This window comes from Cynara cardunculus (assembly GCF_001531365.2).
Source record: "Cynara cardunculus var. scolymus isolate 2C chromosome LG 5, CcrdV1, whole genome shotgun sequence".
NCBI classification, from domain to species: domain Eukaryota; kingdom Viridiplantae; phylum Streptophyta; class Magnoliopsida; order Asterales; family Asteraceae; genus Cynara; species Cynara cardunculus.
Genome location: NC_037532.1, coordinates 19,209,682 through 19,224,262, shown reverse-complemented (window position 1 = coordinate 19,224,262; position 14,581 = coordinate 19,209,682). Strand labels below are relative to the sequence as shown.

The 14,581-nt window shown below is 36.6% G+C and overlaps 1 protein-coding gene across 2 annotated transcripts; it reads left to right on the top strand.

Annotated features, from left to right (window-relative positions):
• Window positions 1-413: 413 nt before the first annotated feature.
• Window positions 414-14,241, top strand: LOC112512546. 2 transcript variants are annotated; one of them, XM_025118564.1, is made up of 6 exons: window positions 414-724; window positions 1,248-1,321; window positions 9,139-9,920; window positions 10,641-10,773; window positions 12,327-12,727; window positions 13,488-14,241. In XM_025118564.1, exons 1-6 carry the CDS (start codon window positions 433-435, stop codon window positions 13,603-13,605), a joined length of 1,800 nt encoding a protein of 599 aa, XP_024974332.1. In that variant the 5' UTR covers window positions 414-432; the 3' UTR covers window positions 13,606-14,241. The 2 variants fall into 2 exon arrangements, with proteins under 2 accessions (XP_024974332.1, XP_024974333.1); XM_025118565.1 differs by lacking the exon at window positions 414-724 and adding an exon at window positions 731-970.
• Window positions 14,242-14,581: the final 340 nt, after the last annotated feature.

Sequence of the window (14,581 nt, the reverse complement as noted above, 5' to 3'; positions counted from 1 at the left end):
GTTCTTCAAAAGTAATATTTGCTATTTATTTTATGGAAATTGTGAACCATGCTCTACCCTTTGATTTGAGGAAACATATCCAAATCATGCAAACTCGGGATTCTTTTCGAACTCATTGATTGACTCGATCAAGGTTGGACTAATTCGTTGGACTCATGGTCACTCTGTGGGAGTCTACTAGGAGTGTCGATCTCTAGTGGATGTCGGTAGGCTCTGCATAGTTGCTTCCACGGGTCACCCTGGCTCTGTTATGTCAGTTGTTGCAACGGCTATAGAAATTTGATCCCAACATTGACCAAGGGCCATTTTGAGAAAATAGGAATACTTGAAGGACCAAACATAAGTTTCCATCTAACTCTAACTCATTTCCAGCATAAATTTCTTTCACTTTCTTAACCTAATTTTCCGACACTGAGAGACGAAGAACATTCGATGGCGTTACTGGGCGACGACGGACGAGGGTACGAGCTAGCCCGGAAGCTTGAATCTCAAGGCGTATGGCGATCGTGGCTTGGAGATGATTCTATCTACACTACCTTCATTCCCTTCTTATCAACACCGTCTTCATGGGAATCATTCATGAGAACCGACGAGACCAAGTCTAGGGCTCAAATTCAACTTCAACTCCGTGTCCGTGCTCTCCTCTTTGACAAAGCTTGTGTATCACTTTTCCCCTGGTCGAATCGATCATCTTCCTCTTCTAATTCGAAACTCAATCCTAATTGTAAGAATGTTTTGCTCCTCTTAGATGTTTTGCTTTGATGAATTGAAGCAATTGAGCTTGAAGTTGGTTGTGAGTTGTTTTAAGCAAGTAAATTGGAAAAAAAATACACAATTTTAAATGACGGCAATGGGGCTCGTCATTCAAACACACCAAGACGGCCATGTCTGTCGGTAAAATGTCTTCCGTCAATGAGGTCCTGTAATCCGATGAGCTGCTTGTAAAATTTTGGCACATTGAGAATGATATGTAAGGGCTTTTTCTAAGTGATCGTTTTGCAAGTGTTCTTAATAAAGAATTTCCATGTTCTTAATTGTTCTCCAAGATTTAGTTTGAGAAATTGAAAGCTTCTTTACAAAATTTATGTGTTTATTGTTTGAGTAAATGATAAAATCTAACAAAAGCAGATAAGCATGCGCCTTTGGTCATAATTTTACTTCTTAGTGAGCTGTTATCTCTTATTGATTTAGTGTAATGACCCTCAGTAGCAGCTCTATTTCTCAATGTTAATTCTGTTGTTTTTCAGATTTGCAGTTGCATGGGGACGATGTTTATTTTACTCTGGAGAATCCTACACAAAATGTAGCGCCATCTTCGAAGGTGTGTTGGCTCACTTTTTTGAAATTATTTATGAAATGGAAGTTGAAGTAAATGAAAGGCCTTGGAATGAATTAATTGGACATGTATGGTTTTTCTGATTAGGTGTTTAGTGGGTCAGATGTTATTTCATGATTGGTAACATTAGGGGAACCATATTTCTTATTTAGCACTTGATACATTCATGAAGATGCGTGGATGGGGCATAAGTGATGATAAAATTTTGTGAGGTGCTATAATGAAGCGAATTTATTGTGAAGAAGGGTGTTGATGGACCTCATTTGTAAAAGATGTGTGCATGCGTTGATTTTTTATTTTTTCCATGAGGTTGCATGCTTGAGATTTCTTTTTCTAAGGTGTTTGCTAAGGCTGCTCCTGAAAAGGGCAATGTTTTAGAATCGTGTGCCGCTGCCTATTGTTGTGGCTACCAATTCGAGGACAAAGATATGGGTTAGATTAATTAGCTAGGTTCATCTACCAATCGGAGGACAATGATGTGGAGTTAGTTTAATCAGATAGATTCAATATAAATATTTCACAATGATGTGCCTATTTTGTGGAGACCAATCTAAAGGACAAAGATATGCTACACAAGAGTCTCTTAGACGAAGTTACTTGCATACAATTGCATAAACTGATTTCTCTTAGCGTAGTAGTTTGTTTGAATAGTCACTACCGAAGAATAAACAAATGCATAACTATTTGGTACTTTTGGCGGTATGAGGAAATCTTGTGATACACGAGTCATAAAGTATGTTATAGCATTTATCTATTTGTCTTGTCGCATCGACACAAAGACAGTTGGTGCCACAGAAGCCGCATGGCGACAAAAAGAACTCGAAGTGCCTATTTACCAGCCTTGATCGTTCCAATGCTTAGAAAGAGATTTATGAGAGCTGTGATCCTTGAAAGTGGAACCAACGTCCTTTCTCGTTTTTGTCTATACAGAAGACGTTCATGTTTTGAGTGTGGTTATGATGAGATGCTGGTACTGTTGGCTCATATGCCACTAATAAAATAGATTGTACTTGATCAAAACTGTTCAAATAGATCCATTGATCTTTTGGGCTTATACTATTTATAGATATTCTACATAAGGATTCCACATTAGAAACAAGGAATTTATGAATACTACTGCATATACATTGCTTTGGAGCTTAGAAAAAGGATCTATTAGAGGGGGAAATGGAAGATACTTTGTTCTAACATCGAATATTATTTGATCTACCAAAAACAACTTAGTTTTAGGATTATATGATCTGCAAGAGTAGATTCACCCCTCTTATTTTTTAAAGGATATGCTGGTATAGTCACTCTCAGATGACTTCTCTAACATGCTTGGCAAGCCTGCTGATGAGTTAGGTCCTGTGAATACTAGTTACAACATTTCCTCTTCATGGATCATGGAGGAAGAATTGGACTATCTTGCAATTTACCGTGGATAAAACTATTGTTGTAAAGGTTGGATTAAGAAACTGCCTATGTGTAGGTAGGTGGTCAACCATTCAGGTGTTAACAGTCGATCAAGCATCTAATAGATTTGAAGGGGCTCTAATTGATGAGTAAGTCGATACCACAACGATTAAGCAGAGAATGTGGCAATTATCGTAAAAAGAGAATGAAAAACTAATGCAACTTCTCATTAAACAAGAAATAAAAAATTTATGTTGGAACAAATAGAAATTCCTAGTGGTTGTTGAACATCTCTTGCTAATTTGAAGACACATTAAAAACAACACCGAAAAAAATATACCGATATGGGTGTCAAACTAAAGATTATAAAATTCTCATTTTTTGGTATAATTTGTTTAATTCTAATTTAAATATTTTAGATTTAAAAATGAAGATATAATTTTAGTTTTAAAGAGGAAGTACTTATTTTTCGATAAAAATGATGGAGTATGATGTCGTTTTAGTGGGCTCAATGATTTATCTTGTATCTTAACGTGTTTATAAATTGATTATTAGTTAGTTTTATACGGTTCAAAAAGCTTTAAGAACTTATATGCAGTAAGGAATTACTTGTACCCTTTTAAGGGATATGCATTAAACTGCAGAACTGAATGCTTTACAATGTAGTATAGATTTTTATTTGTTGTTATTTATTTCCTCATTAATTCTAAAGTTATTATTATTTAGTTATTCACAAGCAACTTTTTACCTTTTTTTGGTTATATATATATATTATCGCATTCAGTTATTTTAAATATTATTCTTGGTAATTGGGGAATTACAACAAAAACGCACATCTTGTTAGCTTAACTTGACCAGCAACGTCAACTAATGATGCTATGATATATGTACGATTTTCTTCCAATAGTGGTCATATATGGTCTTATTGTTAATTATAGGAAGAAAATTACAAGCTTACTTTTCCATCGATTGTAAATTTAATTTTTTCCCATTAAAATTGGCCATCATAATGCATCAGCTTAATGCCCATATAACCGATAAACAAGGCTGGCCCTGGTATGCTGGTGGTGCCATTGCATGCGGCCTCCAATAGTTGGGGGCCTCCGATTTTCTTTAATCTATTTATATATAATATAGTTAGAATATAATAAAACAAAGCCATTGATTAACACAAGTAGCCCTGTGGAAGAGTTGGCAAGCGGTTTTGCCTGTTTTATTGCTGACCCAGGTTCAAATATCTCACACTGCATTTTTTTTACTTTTTTTAATTTAAGTAGCTTTCTAGGGTTTTTAAATGTTTTAAAGTCAACTTCATTACTGGATTTTCTATGATTTCTTCCATAATTATCTATTCATTCATACATTCCTTCTCAATTCTTTTTTCGGTTTCTTTTCGCCCTTCCTATAAAAATTGTTGCTCTCATTTCATTCATCGATCCATTCTTAATTCTTCCACTCAATACAAGTTTCAATCTTAGGTGGCGTTTGTTTTTAAGAGGCGTTGAAGTTTGAAGTCTTATTTCACTTGTAATTGATAAGAGGTGGTGCTGAAGTCTGAAATCTGAATCAATAAGGCTGTTTTTTTTTGTAGACTAACGTCTAAAGTCTGATATCTGAAATTGAATAGAAATTCTTGAAATCAAATCTTCAAAATTGAAATCGTGATCGACGGTGGGTGGATAATTGAGGTGGGACAAATGCAACTGGGTCGGCTGAGGCGGTGGTGGCGGCGGCGAAGGGTGATATTGGTGGTAGGGGTGAGGAGGACTGGTTTTTGAAGCGGGAACGATGACGTAGATGGAGGCATGGTAAGGGATAAGAGGGATTTAAGAGATGGAGGCATGGTAAGAGTTAAGAATTGATGAGAGATGGAGGCGTGGTAAAAGATAAGCGAATAAGAGGGATTTAAGAGCTTAGGTTACCACTTACTTGTCCAGACCATATTAAGTAATAAGAGGCTTTGAAAATAAAATAAAAACAAACTGTCTGAATTATAACACGTCTGGTACTTATATGCAATACCGAAATAAGTCGGGTAGTGCCCCCGATGGACTTGCCTTTTCGGCTAAGTACTTGCTGAATCAGACATAAGTGGCAGCGATTAATAGCTTAAAATGAAAGAACAAATAAGGCCTTATAGTTTATATTTAATTCTTTTCCTTATTTATTTATTTTTATTAATTTTCTTCTATAACTTTATTGTTTGATTAGTTAGTGGAATTTAGATTTTTGTAATCATTTGTAGATTATTTCTATAGGTTCTTTGGAACTTTTTAAAATTTTAATGTTAGTGTTTTAACAACAATAAATTAATAAAACTTGCTTGTTGATATGTGTTTTTGTAATTACCAATAATTATTGGTTTGATTTTATATAAAATAGGATGCCTCCAACTAGAAATTTTGAACCGTGTTATTCTAAAGGTTAAAAAAAGATGAAAATTTTGTAATTATCAATAGTGTTTGTCTTTTGGAAAAATGTAAGTAGTATCAATTTATTACTGAAGAATGAAGGACCACTTATGTTCACGTCTAAGGTATTAAACTATTTGTTTTATATATTGTACGTTGTAATTATTATGTGATTACTTTTAATTATGTTATTAATTTACTTTTTATTCTTATCAACAAATTAATGAGCATTAATTTAACGATGTAAATGTCTATGTTATTTTTATTTGAATCTTGTGTATAGTTATTTTCTGCTTCCACACTTTAAGGATTTATTTTTTAATTTAGTAATAAAAAATTTAGTAAGTAATATAACTAAAAAAATTGTTGGGTTGCATTTAACTCTTTGCACATGGCCTCCAAAATTTAATTTTTTTTAAAAGCTAGGTTGTTGACCATTTCGCTTAGCGCTTTCTAGTCACTCGGTAAAACAACTACTGAGCACAATATGGGAGGTATTGGTGATCCAACGAGTCATTGCAATTAAGCGATGGATGGTGCTGCCAAGAAACGACTCATGAGTTGATTAATTGATCACTTCGGGATGATCCAACGAGTCTTTCACAGTTAATAATAACTTCGAAATTGGAAAAGGCATAATATTCTAGGCACTGTCTTGGAGATAGTCCAAGTGAAATAGACATGTTTTGAGCCATGATGATGTCTTTTCTAGGAGTCATAAGAAATGCATCTAAGATACGTCAATTAGCCGCTATGAAAGGACTAATGTTACACCACATGGGCAAGTTGATTGATTTAACCTTTCAAAGAAAATTTTTATGCCTCTCTAGCATTCTATGTAAATAGGCTATTCTATTTGTACAAAATATGGTAGAGGGGTATCCAGTCCTTGCTTATCTATAAAAAGGATATTGAAGGGATTCCTGATTTATTAAATGATGCTCCATGTCTCAAGATGCATTTTATATTTAAATTTTGCTTGTTCCCTTAAATTTCACTGGATTTGACTAGTGAAGTTGCCTTTAGTGATGATAACTCGTTTTTATTGTTTTTTTTTTTACATATCATGGAATTCAAAGTTGGTCATTTAAACCAACCATATACCATCCATTTAACCTATAGTTGGTAAAAATGTGTACCCCTCTCATCAAATCTGTATGGATTTGAGCAACTTGAACAAGTGTCATTTAATAGCTTTAGTTCTTCAGTTAGCTCTCTGAACCTATTTCCTCTCGATCGTTGCCCCACATCTACTCAACATAGACCCCTTAACCACCTTACCGATGGCCCCTTCCCTTAACTACGACCTCATTCCCACAACCGTTTCTGTGTGCAGGCAACAAGGTATCAAGTGACGCCTGTTGGTTTCCTCAAGCGACACCTGCTGGTTTCCTTCTTATTGTCCGGGTACACTGGTTTTCTTCTCCATTGATGACACAGTCAGCGAATCGGTTGCTTCATAGCCACGGTAGTAGCATTTTCCCCTTGTCGCATTCCCCCTACCTTTCTCCCTTCTACCCTCTAACCCCTGCTTCCTATCTCTCTCTCTCTCTCTCGTCTGCTCGTCTTCCTCTATTACTCTCTCTTATGCCCCTTGCCAGCTAAATCCCTCTTCCATATATCCTCCTTTTTTAGACTTGGAGAAGGCCTATGATAGTGTGTCGAGGGATGGAACTTGGAGAGATGCAATACATATGTGCGGGGAGCAAGAACCTGTGTTAGGACTTTAGTGAGTGAGATGCAGTGTTTCCCGATATAGATATGGCTACACCTCTGCTCTAAGTCCATTCCTTTGTGTTGTGATTTTGGATGAGATTTCTTCAGGTATTCAGGGTAGTGTTCATGGTGTTATGTGCTGATGACATTGCATTGGTATTTGAGTTGAGAGTAGAGGTGAACTAGAGGCTAGAAGAGTGGAAGGACAACGTTTGCGCATTAGTCGCTCCAAGACGGCAAGACCGAATATATATGGTGCAACTTCAGCAGGAACACATCGACAAGGAAGTTGAAGTCAAAAATTGGGAATCAAGGGATACCTCAAAAGGATAACTTCAAGTATCTAGGCTTTATGATTCAGAAGGGGGGAGAAGTCGATGACGTGACACATCGCATAGTAACCGTGTGGTTAAAGTGGAGAGCTGCAACGGGAGTGCTTTGTGACTAGACCTCCAAATTGAAGAGGAAATTTTACAAGCTATGTTGTATGGGTCGAAGTGTTAGGCGATGAGAAAATCGTATGAGAGGAAGTTGGAAGTCGCAGAAATGAGGATGCCCAAGTGGATGGACATGTTGAACAAGATAACTGAACAAGGCCTTTTGGGCGGGGTTGGGAGTTATGCTCATCATGGATAAACTTAGAGAGGAACGAATTTGATGCTTTGGGCATCTACGTAGGAGGCAAATTGCGGCTCCAATGAATAGTGGGTAGAGAGTGTGATGGTCTAGGGGTGATGAGGAGCGGCATGCCAAGGAGGATGTGGGATGAGCAACTCAGGATGGACATGGTGGCCTTAGACATTTTCGAGGACATCTACAATAGGAGCTCTTGGGGACGTAAGGCTAGGTTAGCAAACTATAGGTAGGAACTTGTAGTTGGGGAGAGGGAAGAGGAGTTGGGAGTAGCTAGAGGGTGAAACGGGGAGAGGGATAGTGTGGTGGCCGTTGGAGGGTTGTTTCATTTTTCTACCTTTTATGTAAGCCATTGTTTCTACTTCCTATGTGTCTGACTTGTTTGTTGTGCATCAGTCTTACATTTTCTTTATGTAAATGTAGTTTGCCTATACTGTGCTTTGTGCTCCTTGTCCACTTCTGTAACCTATTTCCCTTTCCTTTCCTCTGCCCTGTTACATTGTCCGTTTACTTGTGCACACACACTCTTACGGTCTTACCTATATTTTATTCGCTTGTTATATCTATTTGTTTTGCAAGCTGGGGTTCTTCATGGGTATAACTGCTCTCCCCCTGGGGTAGACGTAAGATCTGCCTACATCTTACCCTCCCCAGACCCTAAGTATGCATGGGATTTACTGGTACCTTTGGTTGTTTGGTTTGGTTTAGTATATTCTCCTTGAGGTGTTACACTTACATATGCCACACATGCTTTGAAAATACATGGTCTACTTCACCTTTTGTCCTCCATTCTCATCTATATGGAAGGAATTTCAGTGGAGGAAACAACACTGTTTGGTGCTTCATGTAGAATTTAATATATTGTTAATACTTATTTCTTACATGTGTGTAGATGGATGTATGTATTGAGAGATATAGGTATAGTTGGTAGCATGCATAGGTGATACAATCCTTCTTGGTTTTTACACTTCGACTATATCTCAAAACAGCTTTGCCATTCTCGGGTACCTGGAGTTTGACCTTGTTATTCATGTCAGACTCTTACATATCCTCCGGAGGGTGTACTAGGAATTTTTCTTTGTCTTCTTTTTCACATCAGGATCTTCCTGGACAGCCCGTATTTCTGAAAAGCAGAAAGGTAGCCATTTAGCTTGTATTAGGATAGAGATTGCAATTTTTGAAGTACAGCTTTGTCACAAATTTGTATCGCTGTCCTTACATTTTTCAGAAGTTGCCATTGCATATCTGCTGTAGTTAACAATGTTTATACCATGCAAATATGTTCAGGAAAGATATCGACTACTTGCATGGCGAATATGATTTATCTAAATAAACAGTGGTGAAATAACTTAACTGGAGTGGCAAGTTAAAGCTAAAGTCAATGATTATAGTTGCCAACAAAAAAATTAAGAAATATATTATTAGAAAAATCATACTGGGCTCTTGTATTCAATTTAGCAGCGGTTGCATCCAGGAGGTTGGCCAGTTCATTAGTGGCATGAGTGGCTCTAAATGACATTCTTTTGTGTTAGATCTAGCTTCATGCTTCAAATCCTCAATACACATTTGATTAGTTGTTTCTAATTTTTGATTTGCATTACATTTTTTATCAACCTTTTTCCCGGGATACCCTCAATTGTTTTACAGGTTCAATTAAAAGCAAGTTTGGGTGTTGGATCAAGGTATGTTGCATGTGAAGATGATAGTATGTCTCAGAGATCCCCAGAATCATGGTATACCCAATTCTTTGAAAAATATAGAGCTACCAAACCATACAGGCTACCTTCAGGGGATCGAGAGTCTGAAAAACGTACACCCGAACAGATGTCTAATTATCTTAGGACTGTTGAAAAGCATAAGAGAAGCCGGGCAGTTTTTATGGAAGAACAAAATATGAGTTCAAGCAGTCCCATGTTTGAAAGTGGTTCAAGTCGGCGATCTTCTGATTTGGATGATGAAACTTTGTTTTTTCCCGAGACTATGTTTTCAGCAAACTCCGTACCTGATAGTGCTTTACCACCATCTAATCAGATGGAAAATGTGCAAAGTGGCAAGTCCAATGGAGTTCTAGATACCTTGCCCCCAATAATGACCAAAAGCCCCATTATGTTAGAGAGACTCGGTATAAGGCCAGAATACCTTAATATGGAACAAGGGAATCATGATCGTGGAAAAAGTGGATCAAGTGGGATGAAGAACAATTTAAGTCCAGATCAAGCGGCAGAGCTGTCACGCCAAGTGGTTTCTCGTTTGTTGATGGATGTTGGTTTTGATTCCGCGTCTGGTGGGCCATTGGATATATTTGCTCAGTTATTTGGGTGTCATATATCTAAGTTGGGTCGTATCTTGAAAGTTCTTGCTGATAGTTACAGGAAGGAGTGTTCAGCAATTGAACTACTTAAGATGTTCCTCCAAACAATTGGACATGGGTACGTATTTTCAGCTGTTCACTTGATTTCTGCTTGCCTTCTCTGAGTCACCTGATTCACTTCTCAGAGTCATATATGAACTGTTCTTTTTTTCTTTTTTTGGTGATAAGAGCTTAAAACCTCTTATTGTCCTCTTATTAGACTGCTGATGTTAGTTCAATAGAAAAACTCAAATGTGTTGCTGCACCATGGTTTCAACTTGTTACCTCTCACATCTTAATGTAATGCTTTAGACACTTGCTGCTGCACTTTTTTGGGTTGAACTCATGACCTCTCACATTTTATTTATTGTCTTCAGATAAATATCATCCTTGTGATTCTTGATAATTGTTAGTTAGGTAAATTTATTTTATTGTTTTCAGATAAAGATTTCTTGATAATTATTTTACATATTTTATTTTACATATTTATGAGTAAAAATGGACTTCTTTTTGTATAATTCGACATTATAATATTCCTGAGGGATCAAATGGATAATTACATACATTCATACATTTATGAGTTACAAAACAAAGTGTTATTGATTCTGCTTCAGACTTCAAAACCCCCTCTTATCAATAAGAAGTGAAATAAGACTTTAGAGTTCAACATCTCTTAAAATACAAACAGCACCTAATTGTCCCTACAATTACTATATGTCAACACATAATTATGGTTCTTCTTCAGATATCTTTTGATTTTCAATATTTGGTCATCTAACATGTTCTTGGCTTACTCTAGTAATCTTGGGGCTTTTGCTGAGCTTGTCAAAGATAGTACCAAGAACCACGTACAGCAAACGCAACTTCAAGTTCAGGCGATCCAGTCGCAGATGCAATTGCAGAATCAAACTGGTGTTCGACAACCTCATCAGGTTAGACAACTTTCACTTCTCCCTTTTTACAGAGAATATTTGAAGGTTTTAGAATTATGTTGGCTGAGTATGCTAGTTTTCATTTTCACTTATTCCCCTAAAAGGTGCTAGCCTTGCCCCTTTTTTAAGATTAATTTCTCCAAAACATCTACCTACTTTTCGTATAAAATTTAAAATTTCATTTTGTGTTGTACATCCTTGGTGCAAGCTTTATGCTTGTTGGTATTATTCTGCAAGTCAGGTTCTAATGCATATACCCCTTTGTTTTTGTACCATACAATCATCAAATTTGCAAAGTTCAAGAAAGTCTTGAGTGAGTCCCCTGAACGCTTGATGCAAAAGAACGTATTTTTGTTCTACGTATCTGAGCGGTATATACCCGTCTAATTGTGGCCATTGACTAGATGTAACTTAACAAATAACTAACAGATTTCCTAGTATATTAATAACAAAACAGATTTTTCCAATGTATAAACTAAAAAATTCCAACGGCTTTGGCTACTATAACCTTCCCAACCACGATTTTTTATTTTTTCTAGGCATTTCATCTCGAAATAGGAAGTGTACTATACTAGGTATTAAAAAAACTTCAGGATAAATCATGACTTGCAAATCTCAGGTTTTTACGTCATAGTGCTATCTTGCATTTCGAGTATTTGACCTTAGTTCCATCTTTTGCTATAATACTCAACAATTTTCTTGACATAAATAAACCACATAGCACATCATAGAAATAAGGGGGTGTCCCTTCTGCTCGGTTATAGGGTTTTTATGAGGAATATGAAATCAAGGATGCTCCACAAGAACAAAACAATATTTTTTCCTTCTACCGTTTTTTGCTTGAAGAGGACAACAAAGATGATCAATTAAACCATTTTGTTCATGGTTTCTGTTTTACAACCAGTTCTCAAACCAAAGAGAGAAAAAAACGAACTGGTTTTATGCTGTTAGAAGACAGAAACCAATTATGGAGTGGTAACTTGATTAGTTTTTGATGTAGGCTTTATTGAGTTGTGAATTTGAAATTATGGAGTGGTAACTCGATTAGCGAGTACCATCCCAGAATGCCTGGCAACCTTAATAATTTTGAGACTTACGGTTTATCAAAAAGTTTCTTTTGTATTTGTATGGTCTGCGGTTCTTTTGTCTGTTGCCAGCCATAATTATCAGGATTATACAACTGAGTTATCTTGGCTCCAAAGCTTCTGTTTTATAAAATCTCCTGTTGCCTCTTCCCAATTCCCTCCATGTCCCTCCAATAAGACGTCGACACTTCATCCTTTTTTTTTTCCCTCTCCACTACCATTTAATTTAAGTATGCACCCCCTATATTTACATGATCATCCCCCTACACTTATTTAACCACCCCCTATAGTTGCTTATTGGTCCCCTACCTTAACACACCAAAAATTGATTGGAGGAAGGAGGAAACAGGGAAGGGGTAAGAGGTGATTTTTATTCATTTTATATATTTTTTCTGTTTTGGCTTGTATTATTATGGTAAAGAGATTTATATAATGCTATAGAAAACTCGTGTTTGCTGTCTATTGTAGTTTCCAAGGCAAATGCACAACCAGATGGTTCATTCTCTGCAGCAGCAGCAGCAGCAGCAGCAGCAGCAGATGGTTCACCCCATACAGCAGCAGCAGCAGTGGGACAGAATGCGAAGGCGTCAACCTTCCACACCTCGTCCTGTTATGAATATGAGTGGTAACATGAATGTGGATAATGAAAGTCAAAGATCCATGGTTGAAGTCAAGCTTGAAAACCCACCTGACTTTCCTATGGACAACAATGCTGCTGCATTTGCAACAATGAACTACAGAAATCCCCAGATGCAGTTCCGGCAGCAGCAATTTGCTGCAATCTCTGCTTTCCAAGCTCAGACTGGCAATCAATTTCGACCAATGGCTTCAGTCCAAATTCCCCAACTCCAGCCACAAGCCCACTCACCGTAAGAAACACTTCCTATTTAAAAAGAGTTCTATATACACCCACCCACATAGTCAAATGTGAACCACAAAAATGTTAGAGAACCATGAGAACTACTAATTCACAATGCAAGTGAAAAGTACAGTGCTGTTTCAGAATGTGAAACAAAGAATACACATTAAAAATAAACATATTGTGAAACAACATTGTAGTTTTCACATGCATTGTTTCACAAACACATGATTATTGGTTCTCAACCTTTTTGTGGTTCTAGGAAATCATAATTTCCCGAGAAGCGTACAGAGTGGATGTTCACATAAGCTAACATCCCAACATATATTAACATGGATGCTAACATATACTAACATGGAAATGTTAACATAAGTTAAGAACTACATTAGCATACCTTGTAATGAAATGTTAACTAATGTTTACATGTCTACTTGTGTGAACCTCCACTGACAAAGTGCTTCATGAAATTCTGATTTCTTACTGGAACCCAATCTTTTATATAGGATTGGGTTCCCGTGAGAAATAACCATTTTTGTGAGAAATGTAACATTCACATAATATAATGTAAACTTAATGTGAAACCTGTGACTGTAACTGTCTGAAGGCATGGGGAGGTTACAGCATTCACAATAACTTTTCAGTACACATTTTAGGTTCATGTGAAGGTTTGCTTCACAAGATATAACATAACGCTCACACAATATAAGGGCACAAAAATGAAAATTTATCACGTGAATATTCGAGATTGAATTCTCCTTGTTTGAATGCAGGAACATGGGCATGGTTAGAGCTCCACCTGTGAAGGTTGAAGCCTTCCAGGAATTGATGGGTGGGGATTCCTCAATGAAGCATGATTCAGAGGAAAGTAAACTTACTTCCCCAAAGTAAACCAAAACAAATTTACATGTGATTACGCTCTCCCTTCCACCAAAAGAGCTCCTATTTGAATTTTGAGAGTTGAACAACCTTCTTTTTTAGTTTCAAAATTGATGCATCTTTATTAAATTTTACAAAATTGTACAAAGAACCATAAAATACCCCTTTTATTTCCAAAACTGGAAAGTACATTTAGAAGTCAGATTTCAAACTTTTAAGATTTCAGAATTCAAATTCAGTTAACTTGCAATAACAATAGCAATAGCAATAATGGTAATTAGTAGTTTATATGGTTACAACTATAGTGTTATAAATATTTTCATGCAGGTGAATTTGTTCACTTGTGAATATAAGATTTGGGGAAATGCTTTATTTATAATTTGCAGACATGTAAGTGTATCAAATTTGAATTTGAAAAGGGTTCAACTCTCAACAAGTCAAATTAAGGTTCTTTTTCCGGGAACGGATAGAGTAGTTGCACAATCAGTTTACTAGATTTCAAATTGGTGTTTCTATGTCGTATAATTAGATGATCTTAAAGCAGACGATAACATGTGCTTTATGATTGTAGATTATTTAGAGATTGTCTTATCTCAACTTATACTGTTAGAAATTTCTTGAAATAGAGAGGTTTCTGCTTTATTATTACCTTTCATTAGAGATTTAACTCACCATTTCCTGACTAAGGGGCCGTTTACCAAACACTTACTCTGTAAGCGCTTACTGAGAAAAATTAGCACCATCATTTACTTACCGGGTAAGATTTTAGTCCATCAGGATGGCATCGTATGCAACAATTTACCCGGTAAGCACTTACCATGGCAAGAGTCATTGCCCTTACCGGGTAAGACTCTTGGTCCTTGTCTCGCTCTAACTGGGTAAGATTCTTTTTCCTTACCATATTCATCCTGTAATGTACTGTGATTTGGTAAGCCCTTACCCAGGTAAGCGTTTGGTAAACGACCCCTAAGAGCATCCGCGATGGTGC

What these genes read in the sequence shown, in the direction of transcription:
- LOC112512546 (XM_025118564.1), top strand. Translation starts at nt 433, where the DNA reads ATGGCGTTACTGGGCGACGACGGACGAGGGTACGAGCTAGCCCGGAAG. An exon ending in TTCGAAACTCAATCCTAATT is followed by an intron (nt 725 to 1,247) that starts GTAAGAATGTTT and finishes GTTGTTTTTCAG; the next exon opens with ATTTGCAGTTGCATGGGGAC. An exon ending in ATGTAGCGCCATCTTCGAAG is followed by an intron (nt 1,322 to 9,138) that starts GTGTGTTGGCTC and finishes ATTGTTTTACAG; the next exon opens with GTTCAATTAAAAGCAAGTTT.